The sequence below is a fragment of the Hydractinia symbiolongicarpus genome, chromosome 5 (assembly GCF_029227915.1).
Source record: "Hydractinia symbiolongicarpus strain clone_291-10 chromosome 5, HSymV2.1, whole genome shotgun sequence".
Taxonomy (NCBI): domain Eukaryota; kingdom Metazoa; phylum Cnidaria; class Hydrozoa; order Anthoathecata; family Hydractiniidae; genus Hydractinia; species Hydractinia symbiolongicarpus.
The window spans coordinates 13,707,718-13,721,911 of record NC_079879.1 but is presented as its reverse complement, the minus strand read 5'-3'; the positions used below and the strand labels follow the sequence as shown (position 1 = coordinate 13,721,911).

Below are 14,194 nucleotides of genomic sequence, written 5' to 3'. Positions count from 1 at the left end.
AGTCAGAAAAAGTCAGAAAAGATTTCATCAGGATGTCACATGTTACTTTTACTAAAATTTCAGCTATTTTCTAACATTTCTCATGTGTATGACTATCAAGTTTTTTCATGTGTGTATATGAAGAAGTTACTTATTTAAAAGAGAAGGGTAAGCTTATGAAGACTTCGTAAGGGTGGATATTCTGGTGTTCATTTCAATTTTGTGAACATTACACTCCAATTTGTTTCTCTTGATCATTTAGCCTGTCAGCTACCATGTTTGGAAGTACACAGATTTATCCTGCACGTGGTTTTGACCCGGCTGCAACGTTGGAAGCCATTGACAAAGAAAGGTATTTAAAAGCTAATTTTATATCATTTAAATAGTGTATAATTTTTCTTCTGTTACACAAATAAGTGACAACAAGACTAGTTTTGTTAGAGAACCCAATATTTAGGCGATTTTTTGTTCGATATATTTTAATAATGTAAAATGTACTGTCTGTCTTTTTATCTACAAGTGTTGTAAGTATTAAATGTGGTGATGCTTTTGGTGTGAAACGTGATATTTTAGGAACAGTAACAGTCTATGAATGTTGTGAGAACAAAAGTGTTTTTTGCTGAACAGTTGAACAAAAGTTCTATTGATTTCTTATCTTCAGTTCAAATAATTGCTTTTGTTATAGAGCTACATCCATATATGGGACACCAGCCATGTTTATCGACATGCTTCATCAACCTAACAAAGAACAATTTGATTTCACTTCGTTAGAAACAGGTACACTTGATTCACCTTTTTTTTAATATATACATTTTATGAAGAGCTGAATAATTTAATTGATGACTTATTTTTCTTTATCACCTTTTGCAAAACTTTACGAAACAAAAACGGAGACTATCTGCAACGACGTTCTCAATAACTTTTTATAAAGAACGTCATAGGAAAAACGCGCCGAAAATTAATTACGAAAAATTAAGCGAAAATGATGCTACTGTAAAAAATGTAAAACTGACAGCAAGGCAAACTTGCGTACAAAATGTCGCTGTGGCTATTGAAAGGGTGTTACAAAGGAAGGCCTGCCCCAGACTGGAGACGCCTCAGAAGATTTGGGGGTGACTTGACGCAAAAGGAATTTTTGGGGTTAGTTTGAAACCAGGGTTATCTTACAGCAGAGTTGTAAGATAAAAAAAATACTACTATAATAAATGTGCGTCAAATGTCAAACAAAATTCAATATCTTTGGAACTACAGCATTTATGACCTTCATGGCAGGCATTGGCATCTCCCTCCCACTTATGGCTATAGTGATATCGAAAGAATCGGAGAAGGAGAAGGAGAATGGGAGAAGGATTAACGACCTACAGGTCCGTCTTTATACCTTTGAATCGGAATCATAAGATAAATGAAACAATGTAAGGACTGTGAACGTATATTGGATGTATATGACAGATGTACCTGTGGACGAAGGCTTGTGGTAGATGGCAAAATGCTGTGGTGGTACTGCTACCAGGAATATATCACATATAACGGGGGTAGTTGCATATGTGAGCAAGATTGAATCCTCCGAAGTCGTTTGAAATACAATAAAGAAGATGCTACAATTTGAGAATGAGCTTGTCAACCCTAAATTATTCTACTTATTTGCTACTACCTCTGCAGACATCAACGATATTAATGTGGACTACCTGACAGTATCAGTTTCCATTCCTGCTAACGGAGGTAAGGATAATCGGTACATAGTAGGATATCATACACGAGACCTTGTGGTAGCCCTCAGGGTAAAAACATCAAAAATCTGGTCCCGCATGGGGTCACCCGGTACAACGCTAATGCTGTAACGGCAATGAGTCTTGATTTTAAAGAGTATCCTGATTGGGTTGCGAAGTATATGGAAATCTGGTCCATAATCGAGGAGTTGATTTCTGAGCAATTGACGACAGAGCCTGTGAAAAAGGACCGTTACGTGAACGCTAAACTCAAATACTACAAGGATGCCACCACGACTAAATTCCACGGTATGCCAGTACCCTACGATGAACCCTGCCAAGCCAGTGTCATCCTGGCTATTTCATGGGTGTATGTGTAAGGTAAAAACTACTACCCCCAGGTACATATTACAGAATGTCGATATAAGGACTTTAAAAATCAATTGTTGCTGGGCGAGGATTAAAAAACTATATATTTTATAGGCTATACAATGCCTATAAAATACATAAAATTAAAGCTTATGCTCAGGCGCAGATTATAGCTACCGCTTACATACTGTACAGGTCGAACGTTTTTTAAAATCTCATCCTGCATCTCTTTCCTACCATCCTCCCAACCTTTCGCAACTAGCTGGGCACGCTTTTGTTCGTTGGTGGCATTCACAATACAGTTAAAACGTTGCCGCATCTTTTCCTTCAATAGCATATACTTTTCCTTCTCTCGAGAGATTAGGCTGTACTCATAGTCACTAATCACACCGTTTTCCATTGCTTTTGAGATGAGATCAACAATGGAATTCAATTTCGATTCGGCCAATAGCCTTATATCTTCATGTTTCTTGGATTTGACACCGAGCCTTTTTGAAGTATTTCTAAGACCAGCTTGACCTATACCGGCCGCAATCGTGAGCCCCCCATAGCCATGGCCAAAGGGACTCCCAGGCCGGATGCAATGGCCCCAATGTCAAACCCGGACGTAATCACGCTCACGCCAAGCAGACCGTGGTCACGGAAGGGTACCCACGTACCATGCATCTTAAACTTCTTTGCAAGCTTGTCCTGCTCCTTGATCTCATTTTGCAGATACTTTTCAATATCATCAATTTTTTTGAGTCTGTAGATCTGGTGCACTCAGTAAATTTAGGTACAGCTTAGCTATATCGCTCATTTATTCTATCAGCAAATGCATTGTGAGGCCGGTGAACGAAACGTTCTTATAATGATGATATTCATCCGTTAACATGAACTCGAGACGATCCGTAGAGCCTTTCAGAGGAAGGTATATCAGAGTGTCAAAACTCCAGGTCAGCATATCTCCCCAGGCGTTTAACTCTGGTGGGAAGCAAGGCCAGAGTCTTGCACTTTTTACCGTCAAGTAGGCAGTCGGCTTCATCCGGCGGACGAACGAGTCTCATTCTATGGTAAACATCGGCCCTATAGTATGCATCATGGTCACCACTCGTGTGGTACTTCTTACTAGGGTCATAGGGCAGGCCCAAGAGCTCTTGCAATGGTCTGTTAATCACCACTGTGTACCCGTCACTGACACGTAGCCTACAGAGTCCATTTTTCAGGACAAACAGTTTAATCTTGTCCTCCGCTTGACTATTGACGATAGTTGCCAAATCCTCGATCTTGTATAGGCTGTTCATGATCTCAATTCTAGTCACCCTCTGACCCAATTCTAGTCACCCTCTTACGGATGGTAAAGTCGTTGTTACTGTACAGGCTCAGCCATACAGGTCGAATATTTATCGATTTCAGGGCTGTCCTACTATCCTGTCCCAGGTAGTCCTCAAATATAGTAGGTTTGTTAATATCACTGATATACAGTTGCTTCATCTTTGTTTAAAACAAAGATGAATATGTACTCATATAGCCCCAAGGCAAAGCACAAAAGAGGGAGAGTGGACCCTTGGTATTATAAATTTGGAGCATCAGTGTCTGTACGTTTCTACAGACTCGCACATTGAGGTGGCATTCCCAGAGTTCACGAAATATGCCATAAAAATCCCTACAAATTTGCTAAATGATCCCGTTAGGGTGGGTTGGACAGGGCAGGCCTTGGACTACTGGAATATCCAGGTTAATTTTGCCACCCATTGCGCAAGCACCGCCTTAGGCATCTCTGCCAAGCATCTGACAGGCTCCATACCCCTTGTCAACTTGATCTTTAAATTTTACGTGTACTACCACATGCGTCGTATCCTAGCAAGAATGAAGGTTCTAATGCCTTACGATGATGGGTTTGCCCAATACAAAAACCCCTACTCCACCTCAGGGTATGCACAGGTATGTAGGGAATATGGCGCGGATGCTAATGCCTTGTAAAAATTCAAGGCTGTCATGTCGTCCTTAACGAACGGGAGATGGTGGCCACAAGTCGACGCTGACTGGGCCAAACTCATCATTCCCACAAGCTAGGGCCTAACATCAGAGGGTCTAACCAAACTAAGCGAGAGTATCAGGGTTTACGTGGTCCTGTTGATGGGGGTCACAGGCAGGGGCTAAGGCATCCCTAATCGGATCTGGTGCGGACAACTACACAGCAAGGCAGATTTTGTTACAAAAATTTGAGGCCATGGTGCAACGTCAGGAGAATGTACGCCATGACATTACTGAATTTCAGAAGCTGCTGCAATATGCCCGAACTCCAGTAAATTTCGCCGTCATGCCTAGTGTGTATATGCTTCCCTCTGATATGCCTCTGCGCATAAGCAAGATTGTAGGGTTTAATAACGATATTTTGATTTGATTGCACCTGTCAAAGTAAATGTGGGGGTCCAAGTTGATTTGAATAACAACCATTTTGTCAAGGAAACTACGCCCCCTAGGCATAGTACCCTTCCCATACCTCCCAAGCATATTACAACTCCTAGGCATACCACGCCACCTATACATACCACAAAGCATGCTACACCTCCCATACCTCCCAAGTATACTACAAAACATACCATACAGTCTATACCATATACACCCCCCAGGCATGCCATACCGCCAACGCCTCCTGATTATACTACATCACCTGAACAACCTCCACAAAACCAGTATGAGGATACCAAGACCGTGCTTATCACGACAGGGGTAGGCCTCATCATTGCCTACGTATGGCTTAGGTAGCTTATTTCCTCACATAGAGCACGACAAAACCAGCGGCTGCAGCAATGACCATATACAGATGTTTTGCCGCGTATTCCACGATAGTTGATGTTACCCTCAGAAAGGAGACTACGGTACCGATGACTCCGGGTAATGCAGCACCTGCCTTGCCTGCCAGGTATTTGAGGAAGTTTCCGAGCCTTTCAAGTTGCTTCTCTACAAACCCTTTTCCACCACCCTCTGTGGCACTTCCTCCCGCAGCACCCGCTGCGTCACTCCCTCCTGTAACGGAGAGTACAATAGTGGAATCCAATAGGCCAATAGCCGACACGATGCTGGCTATAGTTATACCTTGTTCCCTAAACAGTATTTTAAGCTTCTCCAACAGAGGCATGTCATCTCTGGCGATCTTCGCCAACTCGGCCTTGATATTCTTCAGATGCTTAAAAATGTCTACCCAGTGCAACCTTCCTATCCTTCTTCAATTTATCAATATCCTTCTCAAGATCTGTGATATCCTTATCCCTTTTCACCCTGGCTTTCTGCTTTTTGAGTTCTTTCACCCGAGCCTCTTTTGTTTTGATATCGCTATCATATGAAATAATCTTACCCTTCAATTCTTTAATGTTATTCTGTAAGGTTTCAATTTCGAGCTTTATTCCTCCTATATCAATGTCCTGGACGTCGTCGATGGCAGCAAACGAAGTATCTAAAAAACTCTCTACATCGTATGCAAAATTTTGAATACCATCCATTGTTTCCATCTGGATCATCTCACCCCCCTCCTCTTTACCCTTCTCTTCACCCCTATTCAATACAAGAATATCAACCTCATTCGCGAGGTTCTGGGCCGTTGCCCTACTACCCCTTTTAGGTGTTTGATAGTCGGTAAAACCTAGGGCTTTGATACGCGTACGACATAAATCCTTTTCATCTCTCCTACCCCTATCAAGATCATCTTCATGCGTAAATATCAGATTATCAGCCATTTTATTAGAAGATTTCCCTTATATAATAAACATAAGTACATTCGGAACGACCCTAGACCCGCACGCAGAAACGAAGCAGCTCTTTGGTATCAAGGGCAGGAAACAGAGGGTTCAGATATCTCGCATACCTTCAATCATCAACCATGAAGACTTGTATGTGGATATCCCTAACATGCCCCAGAATGATGTCATTTTTCCGGGCAGCATCAAGCTCTTATTTGAACTAACGCTGACGGGGACCAATACAAAGCGTACGATTGTGTCGAATATGGGCAAAAGTCTAGTGAAGAATCTGCGCATTACGTTGAACGGCAACGAGGTACAAAATATATCTGATTATAATACCCTGGCAGTGTACCGGGACCTGTGTTTAGCCAAGTTCGATCGTGATAACAACCTCATCCTAGACGGTATAAACCTCAATGACGGGACCATCAGGGCCTTGCAGGTCAAGGCTAGTGATCACGTTGGGACGGATGAAGAAAAGGCCATTGCCGCAGCCTATGGCAACACCTTCTGGACAATGCCCAAAACCGGACAATGCTAGGATTTGTAGCTTACAAGTATCTGTGAACGCGTTTTTAACATGTATAATAAAGACATGTCAAAAGCATCACATAGTGTTACCGAGGAAGAGGCGGAGAAATTAATCAATATCTACTGTATGCCAGAACATCTCTGGACCGGACGCAAGGCTATCGTGTTACTCGATGCAGAGGCTGGTATATCCAAAAAGAAGGCCACCCGCTGGTTATCCAGGCAACTCTTTTTTCTCAGGCATATCAAAGGCCTTAAAAAGATCGATTATCCTCATTTCACCATTACAACACCCAATGAGATGCACCAATTCGACCTGTTGTACATGTTCCACGATCGGTTGTATGGAAACACTTACAAATACATATTGACAGGGATTGACGTGGCTTCAAGGTACAAAGCAGCAAGGCCCTTAAGAACCAAGAAAGCCAGCGAGGTCGCGGGCATGATCCAAGTTATCTACAAGGCAGGACCTTTACACTACCCAAAAACCTGCCAATGTGACAATGGTTCTGAATTCAAGTCAGAAGAAGCTGCTAGAAGGCAAGGGTGTGGAGATCAAACGGGCTACCACAAAATACCATCATACGTTTACGGCCTTTGTAGAGTCGTACAACAAGGCACTCGCGGAAAGGCTCTTTAAGCCCCAGGATACACAGGAGCTGGCTTCTGATGAGACTAGCAGTATATGGGCGAAAAACCTATATACCATCGTGAAGGGCCTCAACAATACCAAGACCGCCATGATTGGCATGAAACCTAGCAGGGCGATTAAGCTCGAAGAGATACCGCTCGCGAAAGGCGAGGAATATCCCAAGGAAAAGCCTCTACCTGAGGATGGCTTGTATCTAAACTTCTACAGCCGGGGGTAGAACATGATGACCAAAAGAGACGTGCTACAGATGCGTTTTATAGTAGGAAAACCATATAGGTTGGATCGTATCGTGGCGAGCAGCCGCGTTTTATACTACCTAAAGGATGGTCCCGAAAGGAGCTTTGTGCAGAAGGAACTCATGCTTATTCCTGAAGTTGTTTAGGTACCTCCGGAGGGTGTTAAAGAGTGATAGGCACTTGGCCTTGGCATACCGATGCACAGCCTGGGTTATGCCACCTCTTATACCCTTCTCGAACATCAGGAGCATATCGGGGTCTGTAAGGAGCTCTAGCCTTATCCCGGTATATTTGAGTGCCGCCTTCCATGCCAAGCCGGGTGCACTGTAAAAGTGCGCAGGATCAAGCATGTAGTTTGTCAAGCATACATCTCGAAACGTTTCAAAAACGTCGGCCAATAGCAGGTCGTCTGTGCTGAGGTGCACGTCGTGATAGTTGCCCATGGTAACGTCATCACCCTCTGGGGTAATGACATTCCATACCTTCTTACCGTATTGATAATCTTCATCGCTGATACCCTTCATATTCAGCTTGCTGTAAAATGCCTATTTTGGAAGCAGCTCCGCCTCCTCGAATCGCTGCCAATTATCCATATACTCGTACGGATAGACACCCTTTCTGCGCATGAGTTGAAACGTGTCATCCTTATTGATAAACCAGCGGAGATTTTTACACTGTTGATCGTTGAGGTTGCTTGCCAATTTTTTACGAGGATGGCATGAATCGACAGCTGTCGATAAACCTAATCTCAATCTTCCTATACGTCTCGTCATCACCATACCCCATGCCTCCAAGCAATACCTTGATTTTAACATTGATTCATTCAGCGATACAACCAATGTCTTGCGTGTTGTACTTCTCGCCCAGTTCCCTGATGAAAATGTGTGCGTCATACCCTGAAAGATTGTGGGATATCACAGGTATGTGACCCGTTATCTTATACCTCAAATTACAGCCGTTATGCGCGGCACCTCGATACAGGCCCGTGTAGTGACAATGGTCCCTAACTTTGCGGTTATTCTTGCAGCCGTCAAAGGGTTTCATGCAGATGTGGCATTATGAGGCCTCGTCATGTTCCTTTTTTAGGACCTCCGTCAAAGGCATCATGGGCTGCTGCGGGTATGTATTGTATAGTCTTTTCACTTCATCCTCTAGGTGGTTCACGAACCTCGTCACACAGTCCTCACCCCTGTATACTGTTAGGGGGTCCGGTACATCCCCGTAGGCAAAGGTACTATACGTGCACCATCCAGATGGTACATGTTTACTCAGCTTTTTCGTCTTTTTGCCTCTTGCATCCTCTACCGGGATGAGTAGACTCTCGAAGTCTGCATAGATGGCAAAGGGTACCTTGAATTGCTGTTGTCCATTCCTATAGTATAGCCATTTCTCCGCCGCTTTACCGCAATGCCCGGGTTATTATCCTCGCACTTGTATATACTCTTGATGCTTGTAGGGAACTCTATACCCTGCCAATTGTAGAGTTCTATGTAGGGTCTCAGCTTGCTGATTCTTTGTGGATCTCTTTCAATCTCCGTATGATGTAGGCTAGCGATGATGCTCCACTTGAAACACTCCTCATTCTCGTATTTAGGGATAATAATTGCCTTTTTCGAAGCTATCCACTTAGGTGCTTGTATATACGATGAACCCCTTGCTACATACATACAGTTTTTGGATATCTGGAAGATAGTCTTCCACGGCCTCTTTTTCTACCTCGTCATGAAGTGTAGGTCTCGTGTTGGCTGTCCTATTATAGAGCCCCATCACATTGCGCTTGAAGGCTGCATAGGTTCTCTTGACTCCCTTTTTATAGGTTTTGGAACAGCGTCCACAAGCCAGTTGTACCACCCTTTCATCTTATCCCTGACAACTGAACGATTTTTAGACAGTTCCTGTTTCTCGAAAAGGTCCATCTCGGATGGGGGTAATAGCCAGTTGTGTCATACCCGAATTTTACCCCTATAGTTGGTCGATTTTTTGATAGCTCCTGTTTCTCGAAAAGGTCCATGGCCTTTGATGTTATGGGTCTAACTGGTCTCTTGGGTGGCCTCCAAGCGTAACGTGGTACATTCTCCAATAGGGCAACCAGCTCCGCCTTGCGTAGCTTGTAATACCCCGTAAGTCCACGACCTTTTGCGATTCGCGTAATTGTTTCATAGTATGTTCATTCTTTATTGTAAGAATTTTTACTTTGCCAGAGGATTTCATAACGGTCAAAAAAACTAACGCAGTTTACTCCTTACTGCGCATGCGTTGATTATTAGGGAATTCCCCCTACAGTATGTGCTAGAATTTTACTCATTTTTGTATGATTTTATGACGTCATCACTCTATAGGGACTTTACCCTACTCAACACTGCTTATTAGGGATTTACCCCTTGAATTCCATAGCTATGCACTGCATTGTACTGGATAATGAGGACTTGCTGTGACGTCTGTGACGTCTGTGGCGTGCGCGACTGCGCTAGAACATACATTTCCCTATCTCTTATGACATTTTTACTTCGTTAAAAATATTTCTTCCGTCGTAGATGACTCCGTCTTGTTTTATAAGGTCGCTAATAATGACTTATAAACGTTTGTATGTGCTACAGGAAAACAGTTTACAACATCATGCAAATAACTGAGGTTTTTCCACGTAGCGCCCGGAGACATAACGCTGACAGGTACTAACAACGACGAACGCACCTCTTAATCCAGAAATTCCAACATTTAAATAAACCTAATGTATACATATGTAGTTAAGAAAACCACTAAGAAACTAAAATTTCAGTGAAACTTTTGGAAATATATCGTTTTTTCATTTATGAGGGTATATAACAATGCGTTTTTTTATCATTTGGTTATGAAGTATCTGTGAGAAAATATATTGATAATAAAGAGAGTTTTATATTTTTGTGTAACACAGGAGTAATGGCGGGTTCACCGTGTCCTGTTGAAGTGATGAATCAGATTGTCAAGGATTTAAAATGCGACGAGATGACCGTATGTTTTAGTTTAAAAAAAAATAGATTACCAGAGAACAAAACTTGTTGTTCGTTATGATTGTTCTTTTTGTTAGATTGGATACGGTTTAACTGAAACCAGCCCTGTTGTTAACTTGTGTCCACGCAGCAGCTCTGTTGAAAGAAGAACTTCTACCATTGGTTTGATTATGCCGCATATGGAGGTGAATTGTGCACGTTTTAATTTTCCCTGTTTTTACAAATTTTTAAAAAGTTATGTGTTTATGGAAATGAATTACATAAAAATGTATCTACTTTAAAATTTTCCCCAAAGTTCTTCTAAATCTTAAACAATCCTTAAACAAAATTATATTCAGTGCTCAATAAAACGAGGAAATTTTTACGGAAAGTTAAAAAAAAGTATGTTACGCAGCTAAATACAAAGCTTAGTCATTTAATATTGTAAAAGTGTACTTAAATGGTGTAATTCTAACGGGCGGAGAGTGTTTAGATCAGCTCCATAGTTTTATATAGGTTCTAACCAAAATTGTGGTACCACGAAAAGGTAATAATTAAGGTGTTATGAAAAAAATATAGTTTGAAGCATTATTGTGTTAAAGATAAAAGTGATCGATGAGAATGAAAATATTACACCTGTCAACACTTCTGGAGAACTCTGCTATCGTGGACACAGCGTTTTTTATGGTTATTGGAAAGATGAGCAAAAAACAAAAGATGCAATCGATGACAACGGTTGGTTCCACACGGGGTATGCATTGTTTTAAGTTGGTATCCAGCGTTGTACACGTAATTATATATAGTAAAATTAAAGTCAAAAACAGTTTCTTAAATCTAGAAAAAAATATTGCGGATGAAAAGGACTTGGAAGTTCGCAAACTTGTGCGAAGGATATAGTTATCGATTATAGTTATCATTCTAATTCAAACTCTTCCGCAATTTCAATGAGAATGTGCTTGTTTGTAATATTAAAGCTTCGCCTCGCTAACCACAATTTGGCAATTCTTTCTTTTGCAATTATTGAATTCTTTAAATATAATTTTCACCTGGAAAGTTTTTATTGGCTTGCAGGGATATTGGAACGATAGATGAAGAAGGATATACGAAGGTTGTTGGTAGGTTGAAGGTGAGGATGTAGCACTATAAGACTTTCATTTGGAAGAGAAATTTTGGCATAGTATTAAAACATCAGAGAAAATGGTCAAAATTTAATTTGTTTAAAAGTTTTGTACGTAAAGTATGAGCGGACGTCCGGTTTTAATATTACAATGCTTGGGCAAATTCTTGAATTGTCAGCAATTTTAAAAATCTAGGCAAAATGTCAGGACAATATCATAAACTTTCCGCAAGCAATCTTTTTCATTTCAATATAAAGTTTTTCAATGTTAGTTTTTATCTTCAGCTTATATTTGTTTGCTTCTTTTCTGTTTTCTTCGTGTATATTGCATGTTTTTTTCTTCCTTGAACAGTCTTCTAGTTCATCAGCGTCACTATATGAAAATTTAGGGGGAGAAAATTCGAAAATGCCAGGAATTTTATGAAAATATCAGGAATGTTAGGAATGTCAAAAATGTCAGGAAAATCGAAGTTAACTTTTGAGTGGACACACTGGTTTGAAGTATTTTATGTGAATTTGTGCTGTTAATTCTGAAGGATATGGTTATTCGTGGTGGTGAGAATATTTACCCGACCGAAGTCGAAAACTTTCTTTACAAGCATCCCAAAATTGAAGATGTCCAGGTTGGTATTTCAAGTTGATATAAACTAGATGTAGTGTTAACTTCATGCTATGTTGTAGAATGTGGTGCGGTATTTTTTTGTAGTCATTTCCTCATGAAGGTCATGTAATTTTTTTGTCTCTTTATCAATAAAACAGTTCAATTTTATAAGATTTATACAACCTTTTATTACAGCCTGTTGCGCGCACATTTGATACAATAATCCTTAATGTAACGAACGATGTGTATTGATGATTAGTACATTTGTTGACAAATTTTGCTTGTTAAATTTTAGATTTTTGGAGTTCCTGACAAAAGATTAGGAGAAGAACTTTGCGCTTGGATCAAGTAAGTAATTATATTAAATTATTTCAACGTGTACATTCCAGCTTAACTGTTTTACGTTTTTCTTTACAGATTGAAAAGAGATGTTGAAGCTACCTCAGATGAAATCAAAGAATTCTGCAAAGGGAAAGTAAGTCAGTTTGTTTACGATGTGGAATATAATTCGCTCGCAATGTTTTTTCGCATATTCATTGGCTGGTAATTTTTTCCGACGATCAATCGTGGAATTAATTCGTTTTGCCAGGAAGGAGTATAATGATCGGATTTTTTTATCATAGATTGCTCACTACAAAATTCCGAAGTATATTGAATTCGTGGAAGAGTATCCAATGACGATATCGGGAAAGGTATACTTGTAGATGTTCTAAAAATTTCAAAGAAAGAGATAGGAAAATGTATATTCTAGCGCAAACGCACGCGATGCACACTCACGCACACGATATCATCCCAATTAGCGAATTCCCCAAATCCGATAAAATCGGCGAATCCGGCAATTCCGATATATCATCTCAAATGGGTCATGCGCAATATCGAGGGAATATTCCAGGTTCCAAGACATCCCCAACAATTACATCAATGCATTTGAGTAGGGGGAGGGGGGGTATTCCCTATTCAAATCCATGGCTGCTGTTTGAGGCTGCGATGTAATATGCACATGAGCCGACATGAAAAAACCCGCGAAAATCTCAAGACCCAGGAAATGTGGACCATGGAGGTTAGGGAGTATCCCCTGGCACTGAAGCGCGTCCCAGACCATTTCAAGACCCAGAAAATGTGTACTAGGGCAGATGAAGATGATCTCGGGGCACTCAAGTTTGTTCCGGATCATCTCATGACCCAGGAAATGTGGGCCGGAGAGGTTAAACAGGAACCCCAGACACTCGAGATTGTTCCAGAATATTTCAAGACCCGGGAAATGTGCGCTAGAGCTGTCGGACGGAAACCATGGCTGCTCAAGCATGTTCTGGACGGTTTCAAGACGCAAGAAATGTACACCAGGGCTGTTGAGGTGGAACCCTTGATACTCAAAGATGTTCCAGACCATTTCAAGACCCAGGAAATGTGTACTAGGGCGGTTCAAGAGTACCCCTGGCTGCTCAAGCATGTTCCAGACAAATCGTATCCTCGACACCTATGACAGATGTCGCTGCGGACAAAGATTCTTCATAAGAGATAGGCCGCTCTGCTGGTCCTGTTACCAGGAGTATATCACGTACAATGGCGTAAGTTGTCATTGTGCAACGACATAGAAAAAACTGGGGTTGAGGTTTTGTCTCTACAATAAAGAGGATGTTGATGAAATTTGGAAACAAAACTAGTAAATCCGAAGACTTTTACACCAACTCGAAACCGCTAAACATCGAAGAAGTGAGCATTGAAAACCTTGTGCTGAGCGATCCAATTCCAGCAAACAAATGCAAGGATGAGCGCTTCGTGATAGGGTATCAGGACCAAGAAGGCAACCTACCACCGTTATTGATAAAAACCCCTGAAAAGATCCGCTCCAAGGGTGTCTCCCAATACAGTGGGTTCCGCGCTAACGATGTCGTTCGACCTCGCTTCCTATTCCGAGTGGTTGGCTAAATACGAGGAGATCCTGACCAAGGTGAGTCAGTTGGAGGGGATTTGGTTCAGCAACACCAGCGTGAAAAAGGGCGGTACCTCAGCACCAAGCTGAAGAAGTGGGATGGCGAGGTCAGAACAAAATTTCACATGAAAAAGATACCACAAAAAGCTGCGAGTGTAAGGCTATCATCAAGCTGGCGAATATCTACAATCAAGGGCGCAACTACTACGTACAGACCTACCTGGAAGAGTGTAAATACAAAGAGATTGAGGGATACGGCACTTGCTATTTTAGTGACTCTGATGATGATGAGAGCTTCACTGTATTGTAGGTGGCTTCTCAAGGTTCTATGGTTGTCTTCAGCCCTATTGCGAGCCTTGTACCAGGATTAGCTGGC

General features: G+C 41.5%; 1 protein-coding gene across 3 annotated transcripts in view; it reads left to right on the top strand.

Moving 5' to 3' along the window:
* Positions 1-14,194, top strand: part of LOC130644913 (medium-chain acyl-CoA ligase ACSF2, mitochondrial-like) — a 40,247-nt gene that overhangs the window by 13,922 nt on the left and 12,131 nt on the right. For 2 of the 3 annotated variants that reach the window (XM_057450699.1, XM_057450701.1), the window contains exons 10-19: positions 242-331; positions 665-756; positions 10,113-10,189; positions 10,266-10,373; positions 10,770-10,918; positions 11,239-11,293; positions 11,821-11,907; positions 12,181-12,233; positions 12,303-12,360; positions 12,509-12,577. In XM_057450699.1, coding sequence (XP_057306682.1) covers positions 242-331; positions 665-756; positions 10,113-10,189; positions 10,266-10,373; positions 10,770-10,918; positions 11,239-11,293; positions 11,821-11,907; positions 12,181-12,233; positions 12,303-12,360; positions 12,509-12,577 — 838 coding nt within the window. Of the gene's footprint in view, positions 1-241; positions 332-664; positions 757-10,112; positions 10,190-10,265; positions 10,374-10,769; positions 10,919-11,238; positions 11,294-11,820; positions 11,908-12,180; positions 12,234-12,302; positions 12,361-12,508; positions 12,578-14,194 lie in introns of those variants that run through there. The other variant, XM_057450700.1, reaches the window with a different exon arrangement.